The sequence below is a fragment of the Gobio gobio genome, assembly GCF_949357685.1.
Source record: "Gobio gobio genome assembly, chromosome: 22".
NCBI classification, from domain to species: Eukaryota; Metazoa; Chordata; class Actinopteri; order Cypriniformes; family Gobionidae; genus Gobio; species Gobio gobio.
The window spans coordinates 18070541-18097793 of record NC_137118.1 but is presented as its reverse complement, the minus strand read 5'-3'; the positions used below and the strand labels follow the sequence as shown (position 1 = coordinate 18097793).

General features: G+C 37.4%; 1 protein-coding gene across 1 annotated transcript in view; it reads left to right on the top strand.

Annotated features, from left to right (window-relative positions):
* The window catches only part of csgalnact1a (chondroitin sulfate N-acetylgalactosaminyltransferase 1a), a 65400-nt gene extending 41451 nt beyond the window's left edge, over window positions 1–23949 (top strand). Inside the window, exons 5-8 of the mRNA XM_079804824.1 lie at window positions 11811–11989; window positions 12282–12376; window positions 16492–16573; window positions 20419–23949. Coding sequence (XP_079660950.1) covers window positions 11811–11989; window positions 12282–12376; window positions 16492–16573; window positions 20419–20708 — 646 coding nt within the window. The 3' untranslated portion in view covers window positions 20709–23949. The remainder of the gene's footprint in view (window positions 1–11810; window positions 11990–12281; window positions 12377–16491; window positions 16574–20418) is intronic.
* Window positions 23950–27253: the final 3304 nt, after the last annotated feature.

The window sequence follows — 27253 nt, the reverse complement described above, 5'->3', positions numbered from 1 at the left end:
CGTGTTTATTTTTCATTCATATATATATATATATATATATATATATATATATGAATGAATGAATGAATGGATGACAAATTAAGAAAATAAACAACACATGTTCGCTCTCTTGAAGCTACACACACACTGCTGTTGAGAATCCGTAGATTCTTCACTACTAAGATCATCAGTGTCAGTCCTTACAGAAATGGGTAGATGTGATATCCGTATCTGCCGGGCTAAGTCAGTCAATACACATGAATAATTTGTGTTAATTTGAGAAGGGGAAGAGAGGAGAGTGTAAGTAACACTGCATTATATAAACCTGGTTCATGTTAATATTGATGATGACACTGATGTTAATATTGATGATGACACTTATAGTCCAAGTACTTATGATATAACCACCATTAAACATCACCCTGAAGTGATCAGACATACTAAAACCTGCGTGTAGATTAATTTAGAAATAAATTGGGGACCGATTTCTATCTAGAATTTAGCTAAATCTATTAAAAACCAGGCTAAGTTTATAAAATGATTCTAGATTTGTAAAAGTGGGGTTAGGGTTTAGTTAAGTCTATAGTGATTATAATATAAAACAGTAGATATCGATATTATGTCCTCATTGGTTTAACTAGGACAGCATGTGCATGTCTGTGTGGTGTTGTATGCTGTCCCAAAGCTGAAGTGCTCTCTATCGTAGACAGCATTTGAAAACAAGTCGGTATCATACAGAGAAAAATTTTAGTTTTTTTTTTTTTTTTTTTGGGCTGATGGCGAATTGAATATCACATGCTTGCATGCTGAAATGCCCCAGGCTCTTTTCTAAATCTGTTCCGTAATGTGACTTAAATCTAATTTTGTTTTGCCTGCTATTTGTAACTGCTCTAAATCTTCACAACTAGTGGCTCTTGAACATTTTTGCCGGGTATGTTAACAAAGACTGGTTTTGAATGTATTTATTCAGTGTGACTCCCATGGGTTGCAGCAGTGTTTTCGTGGGTTATGAATCTCGGTCAGGGAAAGTAGGTGCTTTTTTATTTTGGTCAGACATGCTGGCCTATATTTTGTATTGGGCCAATAAGAGCAGCGGGCAGCCACATGTGACAGGTGCTTTACAAGCATTTTTCTAGTGTCTGAATGCTCATGGCTCCAATGTTTTATTGCTTGGTAATGAATAACATTTTTTGTGTCTTTTTGTGTCCTTATTCTGTGTTCATGTTTGCCATCAAACCAAAGTTAGAGGTTGGTAAGGTTTTTTTTTTTTTTTTTAAAGAAAAACCAATACAGTACTTCAATAATATAGTGAAATGTTAACTTAAAAGAAACTTGTTCTATTTGAATAGATTTCAAGAGAGGGGGGAGGGGGAGAGGGGTAGTTCCAGTGCACGCGTGTAACGTTCATAGACTTTAAAAGGTAACGTTACCGAACGGTTTTCGGGTGCTCACAGTCGGCTTGTTTGAAGCGCGGAACACACTTCAATCCAAGTTCCCACACGAACATATTAAGTATTCAGTCCATTTTATCACGAGATTCAAACGATAAATGCCGTTTTGACGCTCTATATATGACGTGACTGGTCACTTCATGATCACAGTTCAAGCGGTCGCGCGAGGCGCATGCGCACGCGCACGCGCGTGAACGCGATCATCTGTGAAGGCGATCGATCATCTCTTTCTAAAGAATAAACATGAATGAAGGTATGCTGAGGATACATTACAACTTACTGTCATGTGTATATGTGGTGTAATCGCTAAATCAGTGTTTCAACGACGTCAATATAACTGCTTGTAAACTAAACCATGTCATGTAATGTTAGCATCACATTTACGTTACCTCAGGCAGTCATTCAATGTCCACATAATTGTATTCACTAGAGAAATCAACTCTTTCACTAAATATAAGCTCTATATTAGTCGTTATATTCCTTATATTTTACTTAACCTGTTAGTGATGTCTTTATTATTTCATGCATGTTAAATAAACCTGTCATGAAAATGACAGACACATGTATAAATTATTATATTTCAACAACGAATTGGAGAAAACAACTATTTTATAATTAGATTTAGAAGTTAATGCAAAAACTGCCTTATGTGAAGTTTACATGTTTGCATACAATGTGTTATTTGAGTGTTGATTATTATACCTAAAAATAAATAGCAACTGAATTACGGCTAATAGTTTGGGCTCTATTTTGTTAACCTTTAATATTAATGTGCAAGTAAGGGCTCCCTATATAGTTTACAGCAATATCTTCAATACACTTTTAGATATAATTTAATTAATTCAAGGACAGACACTTTTTTTCTTCTTTAGTAAACCACTGTTAAATCTAAAAAGCAATTTTGTAAAACTGCTGTACCGAACCGTGATTTCAAAACTGAGGTACGTGCCGAACCGTCAGTTTTGTGTTACACCCCTACTGTCAGTCTTTTATTTTGTGTCATGCGTCACAACACTTCCTTGAGTTCCAGGTGTTTCCGTGTTGTAAATAAAATCATTTTTTAAATATTAAATGTGTCATTCTCTTTAAGTCACGCTCAGAAATGTGTCATTTGCATCCAAGAGAGGACTTGCCAAATTAAATTAATTAATTTACTTTCACGTATGGATTTATATGACCATGTGCAATTTTTGACGCAATGAGACGAGTAAAAATTCACATAGACTACAGTTGTTGCAAAAAACATCAAGAAACATGAAAAGACGAGCATGGAGTTGATGGATTGGAAGGATCCACATCAGAGGAAATATTGATCTGTGAACTTCACTGTTATGAACTGCATTGAATGATTCACTTTCTGCTGCTGCTCTTGGTGAACAGTTATTCAAATGAGTTCAAATTGATTCACTTCATATACACATGTTTTATGTTTTAATAGTCAGGAAGAGTCATGAATCTTTCAACTTTTAATACGCAGACTTTTTTTATTTACACAGGTTAAAGGTGAATAGGGACGATGGTCTGCATTAGGAGGACTTGTAGTTGCGGTTGTGCTTGTTGATCCACAAGTGCTTCAGTTTTGGATCGTTCATGTAGCGTTCACGCAGCAACTCTTTTTCTCTTCTCTCCTTCTCCTTGATTATTTTCTTCTCCTGCTTTTTCTTGGCCTTCTCCTCTGCCCAGGTGAACAGAGCAAGTAGCACTTTTCTTTTGCTCTTTGTCTGAACCTTCACATCGTGCTGGGTCTCATTCTTGGGACTGTCAGGAGAGGCTACACAGAAGAGCTTCATCGGGAGCTCATCGATCTGAGAGGCATCATCCGAATGGCCTTGTATGGCCTTGGATTCTCCCATTTCACTGGCGTCACCTTCCTCTTCCTCTTCCTCTTCCTCAAATGCCTGGGCCTCCACCACTTCACTCGCCCGCGCTTCATCCTGCACCTTGCTGTCCTTCTCACGCCAAGCATACAACTTTCTCGGTTGGATTTCAGCCTCCGGCGTTTGGGGGCGTTCAGACTTGAGTAAGTCGCTGGCCCGGATGGTCTTCCCTGTGTACTCCACGTATTCGTTCTCCTCGTTCTCTATGTCGATCAGAATGAGTGGCTCAAACAGGGAAGATCTGAACAGCTCAGGATTCCGGCTGAGAGGACGTTTCAGAGATAGGACTTCATCAGGAGTGGGGCGTGGAGGAAGTCGTTTTGGATGACGCACTTGGGATGAAGAGCGTCGGATGGAAAACAGTTCATCAGGTGGAGGAGTGGGGCGTGGAGGAAGTCGTTTTGGATGACGCACTTGGGATGAAGAGCGTCGGAAGGAAACGACTTCATCGGGACATGGAGGAACCGCCAACAGTTTTTTGCGATCCCTTTGAAGCGGAGAACATGACACATCCTCAGGTGCTGGATCTGGTTTCTGAGGATGCACAGGTTTTGTTACTGGCGGCAGGGGTTTGAAGTGACCGGCTGGTAGAGCGAGGTGTCCGGAGACACTTGGAAGCATTGGTAGTTCTCCCTCTATTGGCTTTAAGAAGGAAGATCTGACTGTAGTATGCACAGGTTTGACCTTCACAAGAAGTGGCATTGGCTCTGTGAGCTTCCGTTCCTTCCGTTTTCTCTTCTTCCTTTTCTTTTCTCCAGGTTCTTTAAGCTCACTTCCTCCCTCCATCAACTTTTCCAGACTGTGCATCTCTCTTTTTTTCTGGTGTACACGTCCTCTCTTCTTTATCTTCTTAAGGCTGAGTGTTATTTCAGCCTCATCTTTATGACTGCCTCCCTTATTGATCTTCACCTCTCTTTTCTCCTCTCTCTCTCCAAGCGGGTACTTCTCAGGTACCTTGCGGCGTCTCTTCCTGCGCTTCCTGTCATTGGCAGCTGAGTCGAAGGCCTCACACTGCTCTGGAAGTTTCTCTGCCGCTAGTTCTTGCACTGCACACTGCTGTGCTCTCTGAGGCGTCTCCCTTCTGATCAAGAAGTGAGCAAAACGATCAAACAGTCGTCTAAATACACTGCTAAACAGCGCCATTATTGACACTGAATGTTGCAAGTAAATTCAATATTTGTCGTCAATATCTGCAGAAAGTCTCGAAATTCTTTCGATCTATTCACTCCTAACACACCAACAGCAAACCCGAGTCAAGAGCTGCAGTTTAGAACTTCCAGAACGGAATCTCCGCACTATGATGTCACAATAGTGAGCTCAACCTGAGCAGCTCCAGGTGCAGCAAACTCACACATTCACACTAGTGGCATCAAATTAAAATACTGTTTCCGAAACACCCCCCCGAATATTAAACTGAGCTAGTAGAAATCAATTTCTAGGGGAGTTCCCTGGTTTTAGTTTCATATTTAAAAAGTAGCCAATTATTAAATTTTTCAATCAATTAATATTTTACTGTTATATTTAAAACATGAATCTCCTAACATAATTTATGCAGTGTTTGGTAAGTTTCTCAAAACAAAACAAAAAGACTAGCTATTAGTTGCTATATCCGACAAGCCATTGCGCTCTCACACCACACACGTTTTCACGTAGAGAAAATACATCGCGGAACAAAGAGGACACTGACAACACGGCGTCAGACAGGACAGAGCAAGTTACTTTTGATGTGAAACAAAGTCTCAACTTTGAAATTGTATTTATTGTTTAAACTTCTTTAAAAAAAATGACAGTTTTGTGGCTCTTTAATGTGTCGTGGTCGCTGTAGTGCCTCAGTTAAAGCTGCTCGTGAACCGATTATCTCTTCCTTCTAGTTCATTGATGAGCATGAAATAAACATGAATGAACACTAAAAGAAATGTTGTTTCAACCGCGGAAAGACGTCAGTACACACCGTTTTTCCAAGTTCAAGTCCACCAACGTTAATCTACTAACTCTCCTGACTGCTTTGTCGGAAAAAACGGCAGATTCGGCAATGCGATTGGTCAGATCGCCTCTCAATCAAACTTGCGGCGAAGGTAGGCTAAATCAAACTTTACTCTCTTTCTAAAACGTTATGCATTAGGCTACTTAAACTGATTATTTTCTAAGCGCTTCCGTAGCCTGATGGCAAAGACTGAAAGACTCAGGAGGAGTTTCTTCCCCCAGGCCATCAGACTCCTGAACTCAGTCACGTGACTTCACTTCACCCCCGCACACACATAAACATCCAGTTTAAACATTAACATCCACATACTGCCATTGCACTGCACTTTACTTTCCTATTGTTACTGCGTAACAACCTGTAATAAACCTTGCACATTATACTTCTTTATATATACATATATATATATTTATGTTAACCACTTATTTCTAAGTCTACAGTTTATCTCACTTATCATATCCACTTATTTTATTTTTTTTATATTTTTATATTTTTATTTTTATATTTTTATTTTTATCTTATTTCCTATTTTTATCTTTTACTTGATTTATTTATAATTCTACTTATGTTAATACTTTTTATTCTAATTTTATTCTATTTCTATTTTAATTTCTTGTAACTGTTATTTGCACTGTCCATGGAGCGGACCTGTTTACATTTCACTGCCAGTTGTATATTGTGTATATAACTGTGTATGTGACAAATAAAACTCTTGAATCTTGAATCTTGAATCTTGAATTCCATATCCTCTTCATAAATTCTCGACCAGTTTAAATCTTTCAAATAAATAATATAAAATTGCATAAATTGTTCTTGAACTGACCAAATTATTTAAAGGGAGAAGGTTACGTTACATTTTAAAATAAGATGTACAATTTTTATGCTAAATCTGTTATTGTTTTAAACAGAATTGTTATATACATTATTTAATGGAATTACAATGGAAGTTGTAATCTTCTAAGAACCGTTTGCTTTTCCACATGCTAGAGAGCCACAACAGAGCCAGGTCTTACGTCACTGTATACGTCTCATCTTTCTCAGCAACGCTAGCGAGGTAGCGGGAAATACAAACACACCAGGCTTGTTCGAGATGCATCGGCGCTGCGCAGACCAATCCACGTATGATATCAAAAAAACGCATGAATGAATCAAAAGCATAAGGAGTCGTATGCTCTCGCTGGACTCGTTGTCATACGGCGATCGGTCTGCACAGCACCGCTGCGAACAAGCCTTCCATCAACAATGCAAACATTGCGTTACTATTGATTTACATGGCTTTACGATCCTGCCGCTGCCGAGACTCACGGTCGGATCATGCTTTATTAAGCAGACACATTCAGTTTTTATTTGTGTTGTCTGTTCTCTAACTGAACTAAATTATTTTATTACTCTAGGTTTTCACATAAATGCATATATAATTGTCATTTAAAAAAATAAAAAAATAATGATTTTTAAATATTGCACCTGTCAATACAGAGTGAAATATTCTGTAGCCTAGTTTGCTGTCAATACTGCTGACATTGTCTTTACTGTATCAGTATGCTATATATTTGTTTAACAGGCTTGTGGTGATGAGGAGTAATTGCCAAGTAACAACTGCCCAGTTGTTTTGTCAATGTTCTATGTGCCAACAAATATTTATGGTACTGCCAAGTTGTTTTGTCATGGTTCATGTGTGCAATAAACATTACACTTCATGAGAAAAAAATCGTTGCAGAGAATCGTGATGTCAATTCTAAGCAAAAAAAACCGTGATTCATATTTTTCCCAGAATCGTGCAGGCCTAGTTTTCAGTGTCACATGATCCTTCAGAAATCATTGGCACACTTGATTTATTCAAAATGTATAATCTTTTAATAAATAATTGTAACCAAAGTATTATAATTAGGGCTGGGCAAATTAACGCGTTTACGTGGGCGATTCATTTTTTTCAGCTTAACGCGTTAAAAATATTTAACGCAAATAACGCAGTGTCCGTTTTTATATCCATTTTTGCCTAGCGTTACATGATCACGCTCCTATTCATGTAAATGCTTCCAAGCACGACAATTTACAAGAGAATGCGCTGTATGTCAATGTCGTGTGTGTGTGTGTGTGTGTCCTGTCTGTGTGGCTGCGTCTCATGTCAGCTAATCGAGGCACACTCTGACACACACACTCGACGCACAGACAGACTCGCTCAGTCTCCTGCTCACATAGTTCTCTTTTGCTCTTGAACAAACAATAACAACAACACAGAGAATTTAGAGTGTTCTCATATTAGGAGTCTTAAATTAGTTAAATAACGTCTTAAATGAATTTAAAGAGTTGTGAGGAAATGAGATGCGTGAGATCCGGGTCATGTTCGTCAGTGGCTGTTCTTAAAGTGACAGGAGCACTGATGATGCCTGCCATTAATGTTCATCAAAGAACAACGGGAACAGAGAAAATTGTAGCTTTAATGATGATTAATCTAGATTACATTTATTATTTATGCAGTTAAGAAAGCTGTTTGATAACTATTACATTTCTGTATATGTCTAACAGGGAAGGCCATGGGTAAATAGAACAATCTTTACATAACCCCATTATAATAAATGTTACAAGTTCACTTAAATTAAAAGTGGTTTTTTTAAAGCCTAATAAATATTGAAATTGGGAGCTTTCAGTAATACCGTAATGTCTTTAAGTGTTACGAAATAATTCTATAATGCTGAATTTCTACTCAAGAAACATTTCCTATTATCAACGATGAAACCGTTGTGCTGCTTAATATTTGTTTGGAAACCATGATACATTTTTTCAGGATTATATGATTCATAAGAAGTTCAAAAGAACGGCATTGATTTGAAAAACAAATTATTTGTTACATTATAAATGTCATTACTTTTGAGTAATTTAATGTGTACTCCTGATTAAAGTATTAATTTCTTTCTAAAAAAGTCTTACCCCAAACTCAAAAACAGTTGTTAAAAACAACTAAATGTATGTTTATTAAAGAAGTCTTTCTCAGGCCAAAGCCTGTAAATATAATATATAAATATATATAAATCTCTCCATTAGCGTATAGTGGTTGTTATTTTGTGGTACTGCATTGTTAGTGATTATAAAGGAAGTAGCATTTCCTGTTCCTGCTAAAACATCTGTATGGATTTAATAGCAGGTATTATCTGCGGTGTGTGTGTGTGGCATTTGAGCTTTTATATATCAGTTTGGCTCAAACCCAGCACATCACACTTTAATCATCTTTTGTGTGTCTGTGTCTATGCGGCTGATTGTATTCATAGTCACATAGACTCTGTTATTCCCTCTATCCACTAGAATTGATGCAGGTCACGCTGTAAAATCTGCACCCACCATCAATCATAGCACATCTTTCACTACCGTCACAATTGTCTTAATTCCCCCCCCCCAACAGACAGTAAAACATGAATATTTATTGCGGCTTAGTTTTGGTTGTAATGTGTATTCTTATGGTTTTGAAAATCGTAATGACTGTCAAACAAAATATTTAAATATATTTAAGATAAAAAAAAAAGTTTTAAAGAGGCCATATTATTCCCTTTGACTAAGTCTTTGTTTTTGGTCTCTACTAGAATAGGTTTTCATGATTGAATATATTTTATTACCTATTCAATGGCACCCAGTCTGTCAGAAACGCTCTGTTTAGTTCCTGTGAAAAGCACACTTTGCTCTGATTGGTTGGTTGGACCAGTGTGTGGTGATTGGTCAAACGCTTCAAGTGTGTTTGTTAAATGTCACACCCCTTACCGTTATCGCAAGTTTCAATAGTCTTGTTGCAACTCAAACAGGTCTCGCCTTGGGTTGGGTACCAAAACCCTATATAACCGGTATGTAACCGGGCCGAATCAGAACGCAGATTTCGGTGCCTCTTAAATTCAAACGTGCTTTCGCCCTTTGGCTGGCGCCGAGCCCGAGACAGACGCACTCAGCCTATTTTAGGTTTCAGACATTTAAATGCTCATAAGTACTAGCAAAAAATACACACTGATGTCTCTGAAAGCGGCAATAACAATTCTTTCAGAGAGTTATAATTTGACTACGCGTTTTATTCACATCAGATACCCATTACATAGTTACTATAGAGTTTACTCTATTCTTCTCCCAGTTCAGCTGTCACTTACTTTCATGTATTTCATGAGACGTGGATAAGGTAACGTTACGTGTTGTAAATCCGACTGATCCGATTCTCTGAGGTGCAAACTAACATGGCGCCGCCCATCGTGCGTTATAGATGAGCTAACACACATCCACTCACACATTTGTGAAAATCAGATAGTTCATGACATAGTTAACAAGTTTGTGAATATTTTGAATAAAAAAATAAAAAACCCGAAATAAACCCGATACAGCTGAGCTGTCATACAGCGCTATTGCGGCTGCTGTGTGTCATGTGAGAAGCATGAAGCGTCTCCATGGAAACAATAAGTCGATGCGTTCTAAAATATTTAGCCAGAGAATATGGTCATATTTCTGCTAAATAATGCTGAACCTTGAAGTTGGTTTGTAGCATACCAAGAATACAGACTACTACTGTTATTACTGTAACTGTTTTTTAGTGTTAAATTATGCCTATTGTAGTTGGGTTAGGTTGCTTAGGTTTTACTGTGAATTTGTTAAGTAAATTGTGTTTCGTATTTATTTAGATTTTATATATTTAAGTATACTTTTAACTTTTAATAAAAGGTTCAATTTAAATAATAACTAAAAAAAAAATCAATAAAAAGCCATTCTTTAATGTCATCCACCTCGTTTTATGGCTTTTTTTTTTTTTTTTTTTTCAAGTATCGGTTTGGCACCGGTATCGAGAAAAAAAAAAACGATACCCAACCCTAGTCTCGCCCCCTTTATTCTGCTAATGCCTTGGGCGGGAATTATTTAAATGAGGGATATTGTGATGTGTTCGCAGTGGTGGAAAGAGTACTGAAAAAGCATACTCAAGTAAAAGTACTGTTACTTGTCAAAAAATGTAGTGCTATTAGAGTAAAAGTACATGTCTTAAATACTACTCAAAGTAGGAGTAAAAAAATTGCCCTTTTAAAAGTACTCAAGAGGAGTGAGTAGTATGCTATGAATGTTATTCCACCTTTTATACCCTGCAAATGAAAAATGTAGCTTACTCTTTTATGGATGATTCTCAAAAAAACACGAGATCAGCAGTATTTCAATATTTCTTCTGTAGATTTATTTTTGACTGCTAGCACTAAAAATACAGCCATGTAATATTTGAGAAAGCAACCAATAATCTGGTAACATTTATGACAACCGTTCTGTAGAGGTTTTCTTGCGGTTAATTAAAAAAGGTTTTAAAGCGTCTAACAATTTTACGTTAAAAAAGCAGAGTTCTTTATTTTCAAGGCGCATTCATTGGACTGTTTTAATTTCAATGGATGTTTTCTCTGTAAAAAGAATACACTTCAGAAATCAGAATCGAGTAACTCACAATTTTCATCACATTATTTTTTGCTTTCATAAAAAATCTGATTTATATTTACATTTGCAAGTTATTTGCTATATACATGGACTAAAATTTTAAATCGCCATGTGAGAACACATTACATTAAAATATGCACTTCAATAAGCTGACAGAAAGCAGGTTAATGCGTTTACATGTTGAGCGAAATCGATGTAAGGGACAAAAATCTAGCAGTGATGATCGGTTAATGTCTAATGCACTTTGAAGCCTGGCAAGCAATCAAGCTAAATTTAAGTGTTTCCATTGGCACCGCGAGCTCGTGCAGCGCTAACAGAATACGTACCATTGTGCGTGTATTAAAAAATGTAATATTCTGCAGTCAATTTTTAATAATTGTTTAAGGCAATTTCACGATTTCAGTCATCATACAGTAACCAGCAACAACCCCCTTTCATAGAGCGCGCGTGGTCGCCCCGTAACGCATGAAGTCGCAGGACTGATTATTTGTCTTAGCCAATCACGTTGACAGGGAAAAAAATAAACATAATGTAGTGACGGCAGGTTTAGGGAAAATGCCGCAGTAAAAGTACAGATACAGCACTTAAAATGTACTCAAGTAAAAGTACACTGTTTTTAAACTACTTAATAAAGTACCTTTTTCCTGAGGAAAAACTACTCCATTACAGTAACGGGAGCATTTGCAATTCGTTACTTTACACCACTGTGTGTTCGTTGCCAGAATAAAAATCTAGACTAAAATCGAGGCGTTTCGTAACCGGTGCGGATACAGAGAATAGCTCCCCTGGTGACTTTGTGCTTTGTAACTTTGCAGACATTTTAATGCTGAAAAAGCAACGTTACACACTAAAGAAAGCATAATAGGTACTCTTTGTGGTAAAAACAAAAGGTCAAATTATCTGATATTTTAATTGATCTTGACACAGTCATGAAGGTCTGCAGATGCTTAATGTTTCCTGTTGGTGTGGCGTTGTTTGCAGAAAAACAGATGTTGTCGAAGAACAATGTATAATTGTTGGCTGTACTGTTCTTAATGCTTATCAATGAGAGAACGAGACGGTCTGTGATTTTCATGTGTCTGGTTGCAGGGAGCTGAACTTCCGTAACTTCACTCTGATCCAGCTGAACGAGGAGTTTTCTCGGGGTCGAGGGCTGGATGTGGGTGCTCGTGCCTGGAAGGGAGGCAATGTCCTGCTCTTCTTCTGTGACGTGGACATAATCTTCACAGCCGACTTCCTGAACACATGCCGCCTTAATGCCCAGCCCGGTGAGAGAAACGAGGAACCTCTATATATAGCCTAAAAAGTTTTTGGACACTTAAATGGCCCGCATTGATAATAATCAGGAATATTTCCTGAGCAGCAAATCATCATATTAGAATGATTTCTGAAGGATCATGTGACATTCAGCTTTGCATCAGAGGAATAAATGATTTGCCCCAATTATTGACCAGTAGTGTAAATACATGGATATTGTTTCTGAGACTATATAAGAGAGAGGATGACCATCTAATAAAGTATCATAGCCAGCTGTGTGATGGCATTGTCATTGTGTTTTAGGAAAGAAGGTGTTTTACCCTGTTCTCTTCAGCCAGTACAACCCAGCTGTAATCTACGGCAGCCACGATCACATCCCCCCTGTGGAGCAGCAGCTGGTAATGCAACTCATTTCATGAGGAGATTAAAATGCTTAATCAAGTTTGATGTGATTAATTGCCGCATTGTGATGGAACACACAATCATCACGGTCGTTTGGCATTGATATTCTGGACGTGTAGATAATAAAGAGCTTGATTAAATGTACTGATAATGCGGAAAGCTGACTTGACGCTTCGGGCTAAAATAAAATTTTACCACACCTGCAAATGCTGATTGAATTGAGAAAATCTATTGTCCCAAATATTTCTTAATGGCCATGACTATATATATTTTGCGATATGTATATTAAAAATTATATTTTTTTCACTCTATTTACTCATTACCATGCATATTAGGGATTAACAAAGTCAAAACATATACTAGTTAAGGCTGATTTTTCTGCGGCGTAGCTTCTACACCGCAGGCTTTACATCGATTTTCATTCATACCTGTGCGTCCAACGCGGGCGTTTTTTTTTTTCTTCAGTTTAACACATTAACAACATTTAACGCAATTAAAGCAGCGTCCATTTTTATATCCATTTTTGCTTAGCGTTACATTATAAGATCACGCTCTTATTCATGTAATTGCTTTTAAATCATCTGTGCAACAAGACAAAAGAGAACGCACTGTATGTCAATGTCCTGTCTGTGTGGGTGCGTCTCAATCCGCTCCCTAGTTCAGTTGTCAGGGCACTGAGGGAGGGATACACATGCAGAGGGAGCATGTGTACCCCTGAGGGAGGGGTTCTGGCAGACCAATCACAGCGCTTGTGGTCCGCGTAGAATTGGCGCGTTGTTAAATTTTTTGGAGAGGTGCACGTCAGGGGACGTTTTAGGCTACGCGTGCAACACACAGCCTACGACGTAGCTACGGCGTACACTCGACGCAGAAGTATAAATTGGGCTTTAGTCTACGTCTCGCTGAACTCTCGTTTTAAAAAGTTGCCAGCAACCAGCAGCATTTTTGATCATGTTCACAAAAATGTCATGGCCCCAAGAATATTTTGATGTATTAATAGGGTGAATTCAGGGTGATTGGGACACTTTTCAAGTCATCTCAATGGCAAAAAGTGTCCCAAACACCCTGAATTCACCCCTATCTGAACATGCAATACATCAAAAGAAAGAACAGACCCTCTGCTTTTAAACAAGCTTCATGCATTCCTTTTTTATCAACACTGGAGTATGGGTAAGTTTAATAAAAAGCAACATTTTGAGCAAAAAGCAGAGAAAATCCCATTTTTGTCAAAGACTACATCAAGATTGAATTCAGAACGAGGATCAAAACACAGATGAAGTAGATGGAGTCCATCAACACCCCCAAAGCTTCAGTCCTATAGCTCGTCCTGGGTCGACATTTCATTGTTACATTAGTCCGTTTTATTTATATGATGTTTAATGTTGATGATCGTGATATTTTACATATGCATATGATTGATATCACTTGTTTCTGCGGCTTCTTCGCATGTGTTTTGATCAGTAATCTTTCAGAAGATGTGTAATAGCGCCCCCTACCGTACAACAGTGAAAACACTAGCAGGGAAAGGGTTAACTGCATTTTGCAACAACAAAAAAAGCAGCACTGAATGATTTTATTCCTGATTAATTCCTTTTGATGGGTTAATACAAAAAAAAATTGCATATTTATGTTGCCACATGTATAACGAAAAAATTAATTGGCAAAAGAAAAATCTGCACAGTCTTGTGTTATTATCTAGTGGGAATTAATGTATTTTAGTTTAGATTTTCTAGTTTTGTTTTTGTTTTTATTTTTATTTCCGTGAGTGAAAATACTTTTGATTATTTTTAGTTTTATTGTTTGTTAAAGTATGTAATTTTTTTTTTACCGTATTAAAGCATAAAAATACCATATGTTTGCAGAGCTTTAGGAAACAGCCAGTTGCTCTACTTTGAATGTGCGTTCGGGGTCCAGAGGTGGGTAGAGTAGCCAAAATCTGTACTCAAGTAAAAGTACAAGTACTTACTGAAATATTTACTCAAGTAAAAGTAAAAGTAACAAGCGTAATATTTACTTGAGTAAGAGTAAAAAAGTATTCGATGAGAAAACTACTCAAGTAGTTAGTTACTAGTTACTTTGGATCTGATTGATAAGCGAAAACCCTGAATTTCAGGCTACTTGGAGAGCTTGGAGAGACTGTAACACTTTACAATAAGGTTGTATTAGTTAACATTAGTTAATGTATTAGTTAACATGAACTAACCATGAACAACACCTCTGTTCAGCATTAGTTAATCTTTGTCAACGTTAGTTCATAAAAATCCAGCTATTCATGGTTTATTCATGTTAGTTCACAGTGCATTGACTAATGTTAACAATATTTTAATAATGCATTAGTAAATGTTTAAATTAACATAAAGATAAATAAGTGCTTTATAAGTGCAGTTCATTATTAGTTCATGTTAACTAATGTAAGCTAATGAACCTTATATATATAATATATATGTGTGTGTGTGTGTGTGTGTGTGTGTGTGTGTGTGTGTGTGTGTGTGTGTGTGTGTGTGTGTGTGTGTGTGTGTGTGTGTGATTAATGGTTAAACAGTGTAAATTAATGGTGTGCTGGGCTAACTAGAGCTCTTCTTAAAACATACATTGTTCTTATATTTGTATAAGTATATAGGCTATTCTTTAGGTAGGAATAAAATACAATACCGTTTTTATTTGTATGTATTTTCTACACTTCAGACAGGTGTCTGTCCGGATTTGTGTATAAATGCAAGACGTCACGTTAGGCTATTCAATTTGTTTCGTTTTGTGAAGAAAAGGATATGTAAATGTGAAGATGTGAACGTTTGTTCGTGGACGTGTGTTGTTTGGAGGATTCAAACGATTCATTGCTTGCACAAGAGCGCATATGAGGAAAACACTCGGACAGTGTGTGAAATAGTATTATAATAAGGGAAAATTTCCCATAGTTACCAAATGACCGTTAATAGTGTTCAAATATAGGCATCATTGTGACACTTACCGCTACATGTTCTTTTCAGGGTGGAATTCTTGTATGCTGAGAGATGTCAGTTCGTTTTGGTGCACACAACATTCATCGCATTATGAAACTATTCTTTTTGACATCTTGGAGTGAAAACATAGACTGAACTTGAGGCCACGGGCAATCTGCCTCCCGTAGCTCACACACATCTTCCTCTGCTTCGGCCATCATCTTCCGACTAAACGCGCGCTAATTATAAGCGGGAGATGCGTAGCAACCTCTCGCGAAGCAGCCTCTCCAACGTTTCGCGAGACTTGCGAAAGTTATATTCACTTATTTTAATATATATAATATAATTATTACCATTTGACAGTAACGGAGGAACGCCACCGAATGTAACTAAGTAAAAGTACAGTTTTTTCACAAGAAATTTACTTGAGTAAGAGTAAAAGTACCCATCTTTAAATCTACTCTAAAAGTACAAGTTACCCAAAAAATTTACTCAAGGAAATGTAACGAAGTAAATGTAATTCGTTACTACCCACCTCTGTCGGGGTCGAAATGTCTGTTTATGTTTTGGTTTGTGTGATTCAGCCGACTGCCAGTTTACCCAATAGTATTTCGACACCCAAGGTTGCCAATTGGTGGAAAACACAGAGTATTGTAGCCATGAAAGCCAGCAAACGAACTGGGTCAGAGATCTGATATTCTACCCGACCTAAAAAGCCTCGGCATCCTTCTAAAAAGCCCCATGGAGATGCGTTTGAGAGATGGCTCGTCGCTCTCTGTTGTCAGTTGCGCTCGTTCCTGTTACGTGTCCTTAATCTGGCAACTCGCGTGAGCGTCAAGTCTGAGGAGGGCGAGGGGAAACAACTCTCTTCAATATTTTAAATTTGGACTCCAATCAATTTCAACCACTAGCTATCAATATTACATAATGCACCTTTAACAATAATAACACTTGTTGAAATGATTGTCAAATCACCAGAATTCTTTGAGTTTGTTATATAGTTACTGGCATCCGGCAGTTTTATTTACTCACCAAATCAATTTTTACACACATTTGGCACTTGGCAAGTGATAATATTGGACTGTGAATGTGACATAAGACAACCGACAGTAATAGACAACTATAAAGGATTATATTAGTGTTCATACTCATCAGGATTCATTCTTTTACAGATCATTAAAAAAGACACTGGCTTTTGGAGGGACTTTGGCTTTGGAATGACCTGCCAATACAGATCCGATTTCATCAATATAGGTAAACGTCCTTTTTATGGTCATTTTGTATGTAAAAAGCACTTGAAACACTTATGTAGAGGCAGTATGTAAAAGTAAATTACATGAACTGTCATATAATAATCACGGCGAACACAATAGGTCCCACCTGTGAGAATCAAGCAGTTCTCATGACTTAACCGATTACCTGTGTGGACATGTGCAACATTACCTGATACAACAAGGGCTGATATTAATACTTAAGAAGAGTGTTTAGTATAGTCAGTATATGCATTTCATGGACATGACCGTGGACATCTCAGCAGACACAAAAACACAAAAATCCATATGCTCCATTAAGGAAAGTCAATACTTTGTTTCATAAGCACAATTAAGCAAATACATAAGCTACATCAAACACTACTGTTGAAAAGTAGATTCAGACTGAACAAATACACATTTACATACATGCTTTCCTACACAATAACACAGGAACAGACAACAGCGCTGTTTATCCTGAGGGAAGTTCAAGCTTCCTTTTAACAGATGATGTGTATAAACAAAGTGTTTATGCAACATTTTCTTTCTGCGGATGCATTATTATTGCAGCTGACTGCATTAACAATACAGTGGCGAAAATTAAATGTGCTGTTGCTGCCTTAAATAAATAGGAATAGGCTATTTCTGTCTGATTGACAAGATTCTTAAGAATACAATTCTTTTTAACTGCCATTTTCTTCTCTTAAAGGGATAGTTTGCACAAAAAGTCTGTTATCATTTACCTAATGACATTTATTTCTTCTGTGGAACTCAAAAGAATTGGACCAATTATGTTTGTTGTAAATTGTTGTTTCAATATAAAAAAATACAAAAGTACAGATCTGTACAGAAAGCGTCGCAAAATTTAACTGGGATTTTAACCCTTTATCCACGATGTTGGTTCACCCATGAATAAATGTTTAAATGTCGGATGGGTATAGTCAAAGACATTTTTCAGAATATCATCTTTTGTGTTCCACAGAAAAAAGAAAGTTGTAAAAGTTTGTATGGACTGGAGAGTGAGTACATTTTTGGATGAACTGTCCCTTTAAGAAGTCATTTGAGATTTTTAGGTTACCTGACAACATGCATACTGAACATGTTGAGACTATAGTCACTTTTCCACTTTCAGGGCAACCGTTCTCTTTTCTTAATCGTTCCATTCTCTGCCGATCCGGCCCAGCCGGTACGGATATTGTTTAATTTTCCACTGTGGGGCTGATAACAGAGCTCTTTGGCAACAACTTACACATTTGTATCACTTTTCAGTGTTGTAGTAATGCATTAAGTAACGCAGGTTATGTAATCAGATTACTTTTTTCAAGTAACTAGTTAAGTAACGCATTACTTTCACAAATTTACAACAAAATATCTTTTTCAAATAATTTACTCTTAATGAGTTACTTATTCAAATAAGTAGTGCAAGTTACTTAATCCAAGTCTTACCATGTATTGACTGGCAGCTCTCCTGCCCCATGTTTAAAGAAATCAGGTGCAGAGGTTTTGTCTGCGCTGTGTAAACATGATGGTTATTGTAGTTCTAGACTATGGGCTAGATTTACTAAACAGGGCAAATTAGCATGAGTGCAATTTAAAAAAAAAACGCAGATGGGAGTGTAAAGTTCTGCGTGTGATCTACTGACGACACACAATTAAAGCACAGAATATTATGTAAACCTGAAACAATACAAACAGTGTTGGGGGTAACGCATTACAAGTAACTTGAGTTACGTAATATTACTTTTTCCAAGTAACTAGTAAAGTAACGCATTACTTTTCAAATTTACAACAAAATATCTGAGTTAATTTTTCACATTTAATTTGACTGACAGCTCTTCGTTGAAGAGACAAATTGAGAAAAATAAGTGCAGAGGCGTTGTGTGTAAACATGATGGTTATTGTAGTTCTGGACTAAATGTGAGCATTTATTTATCTCACTTGCACAATAAAGATTCTGTACTCCTCAAAATGAATAAAATCAGTCAAACGCAAACTCAGAATGCAAACCTACAATAATTAAATGTTAAATAAAACAAACTATTTTTATGCATTTAATCTACCTTTTATATTTAATTTACCAATGTCTTGCTGCTGACCTTTGATGAAAATTACTAGATTTTTGTTTTTTATTGATAAAACTTTTCTCCTGTATCCTATTCTACCTTTATCCAGAATGGCAGCACAGCAGAGCTGCGTCCTCTACTGTTCATGCGTGAATTTGCATTTTTACCTCAGCCTGGGGCTTATTATTTCAATTTTGGTAGGAAGAGGTCTTTACCGTTGCACAAAAATGTAACTTTTTTTTGTTATAAAAAAAACTAAAACAAGCCCAGCCCAGGTGAGAATAAGTAACGCAAAAGTAACGTAACGCATTACTTTTCTTAAAAAGTAACTCAATTAGTTACTTTTTAAGGGAGTAACGCAATATTGTAATGCATTACTTTTCAAAGTAACTTTCCCCAACACTGAATACAAATATACTTTATGTATTTAATCTCACTTTTTTTAACCAGTGTCTTTGCTGCTGACCTTTGATTCAATTCAACCATGCATTTGTTTTTGTTAGGTTTTTTTTATTTATTTATTGCTGAAGATGCTGCATCTCAATTAACATCCTCCACATTTAATTTAATTTAATTTAATGTCCTACCTACAGTACTAGAGAGAAAACAAGTAGCACAATGTTCTGCCAGTCATGGGTCTTTTATGCAGTGAACTCTCCTCATATAAGTTAATGAACAGATCTTTTTAGTTGTTCACATTGTTGTTGCAGATGAAATATAACACGGATACCATTTAAATAAATGTTTTATCAGGTTAAATGTTGATTTATTAATCACTCAACCCCCTTTATCTAAACCTCTCTACTTAACCATCAGTCACACACATCCGCCATGTTTGTAGTTCAACACTTTATCCATGTTTGTAGTTCTGAATCAAATCCTCATCCATAACGCAATGGGTTGTGTGCAATATTAGCTGTGCACAGATTCACGCTTTGTAAATAGTAGACCATTCCGGGGGCTTTTGAGTGTTGAACGATCGTCTCCTGCATCCTTTTCTTCTGTGATCCAGAATGGCAACACAGCTGGAAGGTTTGTTGGAGCTGCGCCCTCTACTGTACAGGCGTGAATGTGCATTTCCTTCAGCTCTAGGCTTTTCCGTTTCACTTTTGGTGTAAAAGGGCCTTTACGTTTGGCAAAAATATAACTTTTTTTTTTTTTATTATTATTAAAAGTAATATAACGCATTACTTTCCACAAAAAGTAACCAAGTACCGCAATTTGTTACTTTTTGGAGTTCCGTAATATTGTAACGTATTACTTTAAAAAGTAATGTTCACCAACACTGGTTGTTGCCTTGGTAATGCAAGAGTTTACAGATATGTGATGTAAATAGCAACCGTGTTATTGAGGATGATCAGATATTTCTATTAATTTTATTATTAATTTGTGTTAACGTTGCTCAAATTGCACGCCTAGCCAGCTACAGAGAAACCGTTAGCTAGAGAAGTGACCAATCCTGAGTGGTGACATCACTACACGCATTCTACCTGTACGGTTGCCGGGAAATCCGGGCCGGGAACGGTTTGCAATCGTGCCATACCAATCTCAAGTGGAAATATAAGTGGAATCATTCCTTGCCATTCCTAGAACCGGTTGGCCCGATAGTGGAAAAGCAGCTTATAATGGAACAAACGGTTTTAATAATTGCTTTTAATTATTTTAATAGCTAGAATTTGAGTATCTTGAGAAGACTGGCATCTCTACTGCTTGATGATTCCATCTTTTGCTATTCAAGTAATTTCATAATGTTCATGCCCATTTTGACTGTATCCTAATCTTACAGGGGGTTTCGATGTGGACATTAAAGGCTGGGGCGGCGAGGACGTCCACCTGTACAGGAAGTACCTCCACAGTAATCTACTAGTAGTGCGCGCCCCGTCGCGCGGCCTCTTCCACCTGTGGCATGAGAAGCGATGCGCTGACGAGTTGCCGCCGGACCAGTACAAGATGTGCATGCAGTCCAAAGCCATGAACGAGGCCTCGCACGGCCAGCTGGGCATGCTGCTCTTCCGACACGAGATCGAGGCACACCTCCGAAAACAGAAACAGCGAAGTGGAGCCAAAAAAGCTTGATGGATGTTACCTCTTCTATACATGCTCTTTAAGGGATAGTTCACATGAAGACATTCGGTCCTCCTTTACTCGCACTCATGACATTTGGCGTTCTTCGTTCCGTGGAAGCAAAATGTTCTAGTTGTTCTTTTCACTGCACAATAAAGTCATCATAAAAGGGATCCTCATGAAGTCCAAAATTATGTTCAAAGAAGCAGCAATGTCCATTTTGGCAAAAAAAAATCAAACCGTTTTTCTATTAACACAATTATAATAACTTTTAATGATACAAATACTCCAATTAGTTTTTTTAAATATACACTTTTAAACGTCCCTGCTAAACAAAAAGGAAACCATAAGAGAAGTTCTGTTTTCCACTACAAATACCATTACACGCATTACAAATCATCAACTGTTAACCATTAAAGCCATTACTAAATGGTTTCCAGTAGCATAGTTGGCAAGTTCGCAGTTTTCCTGCAGAAACGGGCTACTTGATTTTTTTTCTCCCCCTGTGGTTAAAAGGTTGACACATTGCATAAACTGTAATTGAATGAATACGTGTATTATAATATTTTATAAAAATGCTAGATTTTGAGTTGTGACGGAGGGGCCTTTGAGCTCCTTTATGAAAACAGACTATTTATTATTACTACAAGTGATTTTGAACAGTGATATAAATATATATTTTAGGTATGGGTGTGGCATATGATAGTTGGACAGGGTCAATGGGCTCGTTTTGGGCTCTTTTTTTTTTATCTGCTTTAGGATTGGCAACCCTGTTTTGAGCCATATTCCATTAGGATGTAGTGATTTTAACATGCCACCAATAGAAGGCAATAAATTACCGCAGGGAGGACCATTACAGTTTCCTTTAAAACCAATACATTATAACCATTAAAACCATTACAATTTCTATGAGGGTTTTTATTATTTTGTTTGTTTTTAGTAGGGGCATGGCTGTCAAACACTGTTTTCATGTCGGATTTATTCAAACATTAAATATTGAAGAACAGGTTAAGTAAAAATATAATATAGTGCATATATTTAATAAAATGCTCCTCTAGAGTTAATTTTTCTAGCTGACTATCATGTTTAATCATTGAATGTCTTTTTTGATGTAACATTACGTGATATTGTTTGTTTACAAGCTGTTTTGACGTCCTTCAGCGGTTGAAACACCGACTTAATGTCACGATACATTTTGGGATGTTTCTTACAACATATTTTCTGATGTTCATGTGCATTTCATGCTATAGCTAGTAGTAAAGACGAAGAGAAGATCAGTTAAAGGGATAGTTCACCCTAAAATGAAAATTCTGTCATCATTTACTCACTCACCCTGAAGTCGTTCCAAACCTGTATGAATTTCTTTCTTCTGCTGAACACAAAATAAGATATTTTGAAGAACGCCGGGGACCAAACAGTTGATGGACTTGATGGACTTCCATAGACTTCCATAGTATGGAAAAAAATGCTATGAAAGTCAATGGTGCCCTACAACTGTATGGTTATAAATAATCTTAAAAAATATATATATATTATTTGTGTTCAGCAGAAGAAAGAAATTCATACAGGTTTGGGACACCTTTAGGGTGAGTAAATGATGACAGAATTTTCATTTTAGGATGAACTATCCCTTTAACGTGCAGTTTTCGCTGTTTTGTTCACGCATCAAATTTGGATTTAAAGGTGCAATGTGTAATATTTATGAGGATACGTGTATATATATAAATAACTATGTTTTCAGTGGTGTATAAAGACCTTACATAATGTACCGTTATGTTTTTATTACCTTAGAATGAGCGATTTCAATCTACCTACACCACGGGTCCCCTTACAGTGAAATTGCCATGTTGCGCCATCATGTTTCTACAGTAGCCCTAAACAGACAAATTTCTCTACAGAGCGCTAGTCACTCTCTGCTGTCTCAGACGATGACATTTTTGTCCTGTGTCAGCCACCGTAGCTTCTCTATGTGCTTCGAAAGGGAGGGATGAATGGTGAACGGTTGTAATTCGCAACCTCACCACTAGATGCCGATAAAATTTACACACTGCACCTTTAAGACTCAATATTGGTTCATAAAAAAAAGAGAATCGATTCAAATTGCCATGTTCAACCCAGTCAAAATAAGTACTTTGCTGCCTTTTTGAAGTTTTAAAGCTCTGCTTTCATTGTGGAAATCACATGGAAAAGAGCGAGCTGTACGTTCTTCAGAATTTCTCCTTGCGTTCCACAGTAGGAAAAAACTGATTCAGTTTGGAACGAAATGAGGGCGAGTAAATGGTGATAGAATTATTTTTTGTTATGCATGAGAGGGGAAGTGAAGGAATTATACAGTACTGCCTTCAGTGAAGAGCCGGTTTTAGTAAGACTGACGCACACACATATGCAAACCCAAACAATAAGATAACCAAGAGACGCCACGGGAACAGAGCAGTAGACAGACATTCCCTAAAGACAAGATAGTCAAGCGTGGGTGTGGAGCAGAGGAACTTCAAGTCTTTTTGGGTTGCTACAAATGATCCACAGTATTATCGAGATGGGTTACGCTGATAAACTATTGATACTTATAGTACAAATGACATTAAGAGAAGACGCGTTGTTGCAACTTTTTTTTTTAAATGAAATAAATTGCCTTATTGCTGTTAATGTAATGTGGGTACATAACTTTAATTGTGAATGAGTAAGACGATTAATGGCCTTAATGCATGTATCTAGACAACTGTCCTGACAGTTGATATGACGAGCGGTTCAAAGAACTGCCATTCATTTTATGTTACCCTTGATTTTTAATGTTATGGCGCCACCTAGTGGTGGCAAATGGTGAAAATGGACAGTGACAGTTTTAAAGGGGAACTTCATTATGTACTCAAATTATAAAATAAACCTAATTTATAATCAAATTATAGACCAAAAAAACAAATTTGATTGATATTTTGTATTGAAGGATTCGATGAGTATTATGAATATTAACAGTATCGGTTGAGACTATTTAATGACTTTTAAGGCAGAATACAAATCTGTCAGGTGTAAAAAGGCCTCACGGTGCAAACTGCAAAGCACTCTGATTTTCCTCCTAGATCGGTGTAGAATAGCTTAAAATAATAATTATTTATTGGGGGACCTTTTTCACTCCAAAACTTGTGTGTCTATTTGTATTGTATATGTTGTTTTGGGAAAAATTCGCTCTCATTTATTTGTAATTGAAAAATCCTTTCGATTTTGTGAGGACAAAGCTGAAAATAAAGCAAAAGAATGACTTATTTTAATACGTCTTCATTGGGGTTTTCTTTTACTAATACAGTTTTTCTCAAATGCTAAAACACATTTCACAAACGTTTCCTCCATGTTCCCCAATGTCTAAACACAACACCCTTTTCTAAAGCTACATAAACACAACCACACCTTCTCACTTCAAAACTCAAACTTTCACACCAAAAGAGCAGCTCGAAGCTTTCAAAAATGTAAACACTATACACATCATTACACACTACAGCAAAACAATTGAAAACACAATGCTCAATTTGTGAGAAGATTCTTTGTTTCATAACTGCCAATGCATATTTTTAGAAACTTTAAAGTAATGGATCTTCTTAGATCTATGCAGAGGATTAGGCATTTAGATTTGTGAGTTTCATATGAAGAGTATAAATCTATAGTAAATTCTGCATGTACACTACTGTAACACAACTCAATGCAAAAACAGAATCTATTGCACACAACAGTAGGTTACTCTTCAAAACATGATCAGGGTGTGAAGTTTTTTTTATTTACTTTATTCACACCACACACACACACCACAATCACTGTGCGGCATCATGTCGCTGAGCTGCATCGGGCCACATCACCTCATCCACATCGCAGGCTATATTGTCTCTTGCCAGGCACCGCGGGAAAAATGCCCTGGAATGGCGAATCCATCCTTGGAAGGCCTCCACTGGGATGTCAACACAGGCCAGCTCCATTGCCCTTAGGAGGTTCTCTCTAGTGTATGGTTGTCTGTCATAAACCTTCCATCTCCACGATGAGAAGAACTCCTCTATAGGGTTCAGGAAAGGGGAGTAGGGTGGCAGACAGACATTTAAAAAGTGGTTACTGTTGGTGGTGAACCACTCTCTGATTTGGTTTGTTCTGTGGAAGCGTCCATTGTCCCAAATGATCACATAAATGTGATGTGCAGGCCCAGGATGGTGTTGTTGGCGGTCCAGGAGGATGCCTTTTAGCTCCTCTAGGAAGGTGAGGAGACGTTGGGTGTTGTAAGACCCAAGGACAGCATGCCGGTGGACAAGCCCCTCCAAACCCATGGCCGCACAAAGAGTAATATTACCACACCGTTGGCCAGGAACCTCAGTGATGGCCAATGATGTTACGGCCTCTTTGCCATCGTTTCTGCAGGTTGAAGCCAGCCTCATCCAGGAAGAGGTACTCATGAGGTCTGGCCATCGCGTCCAACTGTAATATCCTCTGTGAAAATGTGAAAGTGCACAGGTGTTCAGAACAACAGTCAATCAGGTAGCACAGTATTGTCCAGAAGTAATATAGGCCACTGAGCAACACAGTATGTCCACTAACTGTACTGTGAACATGGATGTATACTTACTTGCACATACTCGTAACGTAGGTCTTTGTGTCGCGCAGAGTTGCGCTCAAAGGGAACCCTATAGACCTGCTCATCCGCATCTTTTGGCGCCGGAGAACTCGGTCTATTGTGGCCAAGCTGACATCAATGCTCTCAAAGTTGACATTATCGGCAATGACTTTGTCTCTGATCTCCCGCAGTCTGATGAGGTTGTTCTCACGAACCATATCCACAATGAGGGTTTCTTGTGCCGCTGTAAATATGGCAACCCTCCCACCTCTATGTGGCATTCTCGCATCTCGTCCGTAATGATGGTGCGAGGTTGTCTTGCTCTCCCTCCTGGACCTTCTCCTCTCCCTTGGCCTCCTCCTCTCCCTTGTAGGCCTGCTCTTCTTCTTCCATGGCCAGCTATTGGCATGGCTAGCTGACTCAAATTCCTCTTCCCCTGACTCTGCCTTCATCCATGGTGTTTGTTTGGAATCTTCAGCAAACTGTGTACTCTGAACTTGCTTTTATACATGGTCACAGCATTAGCAACGTGTCTTCAATTTTGAGTCGTTGTGTGTAATGAATGACGCCAGGTGTGTTCATTGTGTTCAAATATTGCTGACTGTGGCAAGCATTTTGCATCACATGAGCTTTCATTTGAGAATATGAGCAGAGTTCTTTTGCAACTTGTGTTTTAGCAAGGAAAAATGTGTTAAGATTTATGAGAACAGAGGATTGTGTTTTGTGAATTGTGTCTTTATGTGAAATGTGTTTATGATATTGGAAAATGATGGCTAGATTTAGTAAATGTGTTTAGACAACTGATCATTTGGTTTAGAGGATTGGTTTTTGTGTTTTAGCATTTGAGAAAAACTGTAATATCATCGACTACTATTGAAAATGATTTGTGGAGCATTCACCGCTAGATGGCAGTATTGCATCATAATTTCATATTGCATGATCATTCTGTAGGCCTACCATTTAACTCATTTTCTCGCTATGTGATGATGCATAATATATTATGATTTTTTGAAAAATTGTAACAATACACTATTTATTTTTTATCTTTTTATTGACTTAGGAGAGGTGTTAGTGAGGCCAGCAGGGGGTGCTGCTCACCCTGTGGTCTGTGTGGGTCATAACACCCCAGTATAGTGATGGGGACACTATACTGTCAATAAGCACCATCGTTTGGATGAGACGTTAAACCGAGGTCCTGACTCTCTGTGGTCATTAAAAATCCCAGGATGTCCTTCGGAAAAAGAGTAAGGGTGTAACAACGGCATCCTGGCCAAATTTGCCCAGTGGCCTCTGTCCATCATGGCCTCCTAATCATCCTCATATACTGATTGGCTTCATCACTCTGTCTCCTCTCCACCATAAGCTGGTGTGTGGTGGGCGTTCTGGTGCAATATGGCTGCCGTCGCATCCAGGTGGATGCTGCACATTGGTGGTGGTTGAGGAGATTCCCCCCTTCCATGAAAAGCGCTATATAAATCTAACAAATTATTATTATTAATAGTCGCCTTTTCTTATTTTGTTAAATTTAAATTATTACTAGCCTACATTATTTACATACTTTAAACATGGTAAACATTAGATCTTACTGCTCACTATATTTCTCAGAACCTTCTTTTTGTAATTATTACAGATATTTGCTTGAGTACCAGGTAATCTTTTGAACTTAAAATGTATTGTCAAGATAACTAAAAAAAGAAGTTGAGCCAAAAAAAGGCAACCTATCAAGTTAAGTTAACTCAACTAATTAAACAATTGTGTTTGTGAAATTAGTAGCAGGTAGTCTTTTATTTAGTTGAGTTAACTTAAAAAGACTTTTTTTTTTTAAAGTTAGCTCAACTTTTTTTTACACAGTAATGCACAATTAAAAGTAATTAATTACTACTAATTACATCTTAAACTTAATTGTGTAATTCAATTGATGCACTATTTACTCTCTCTAAAAAGTATTGGATTACTTATTATATTTACTATA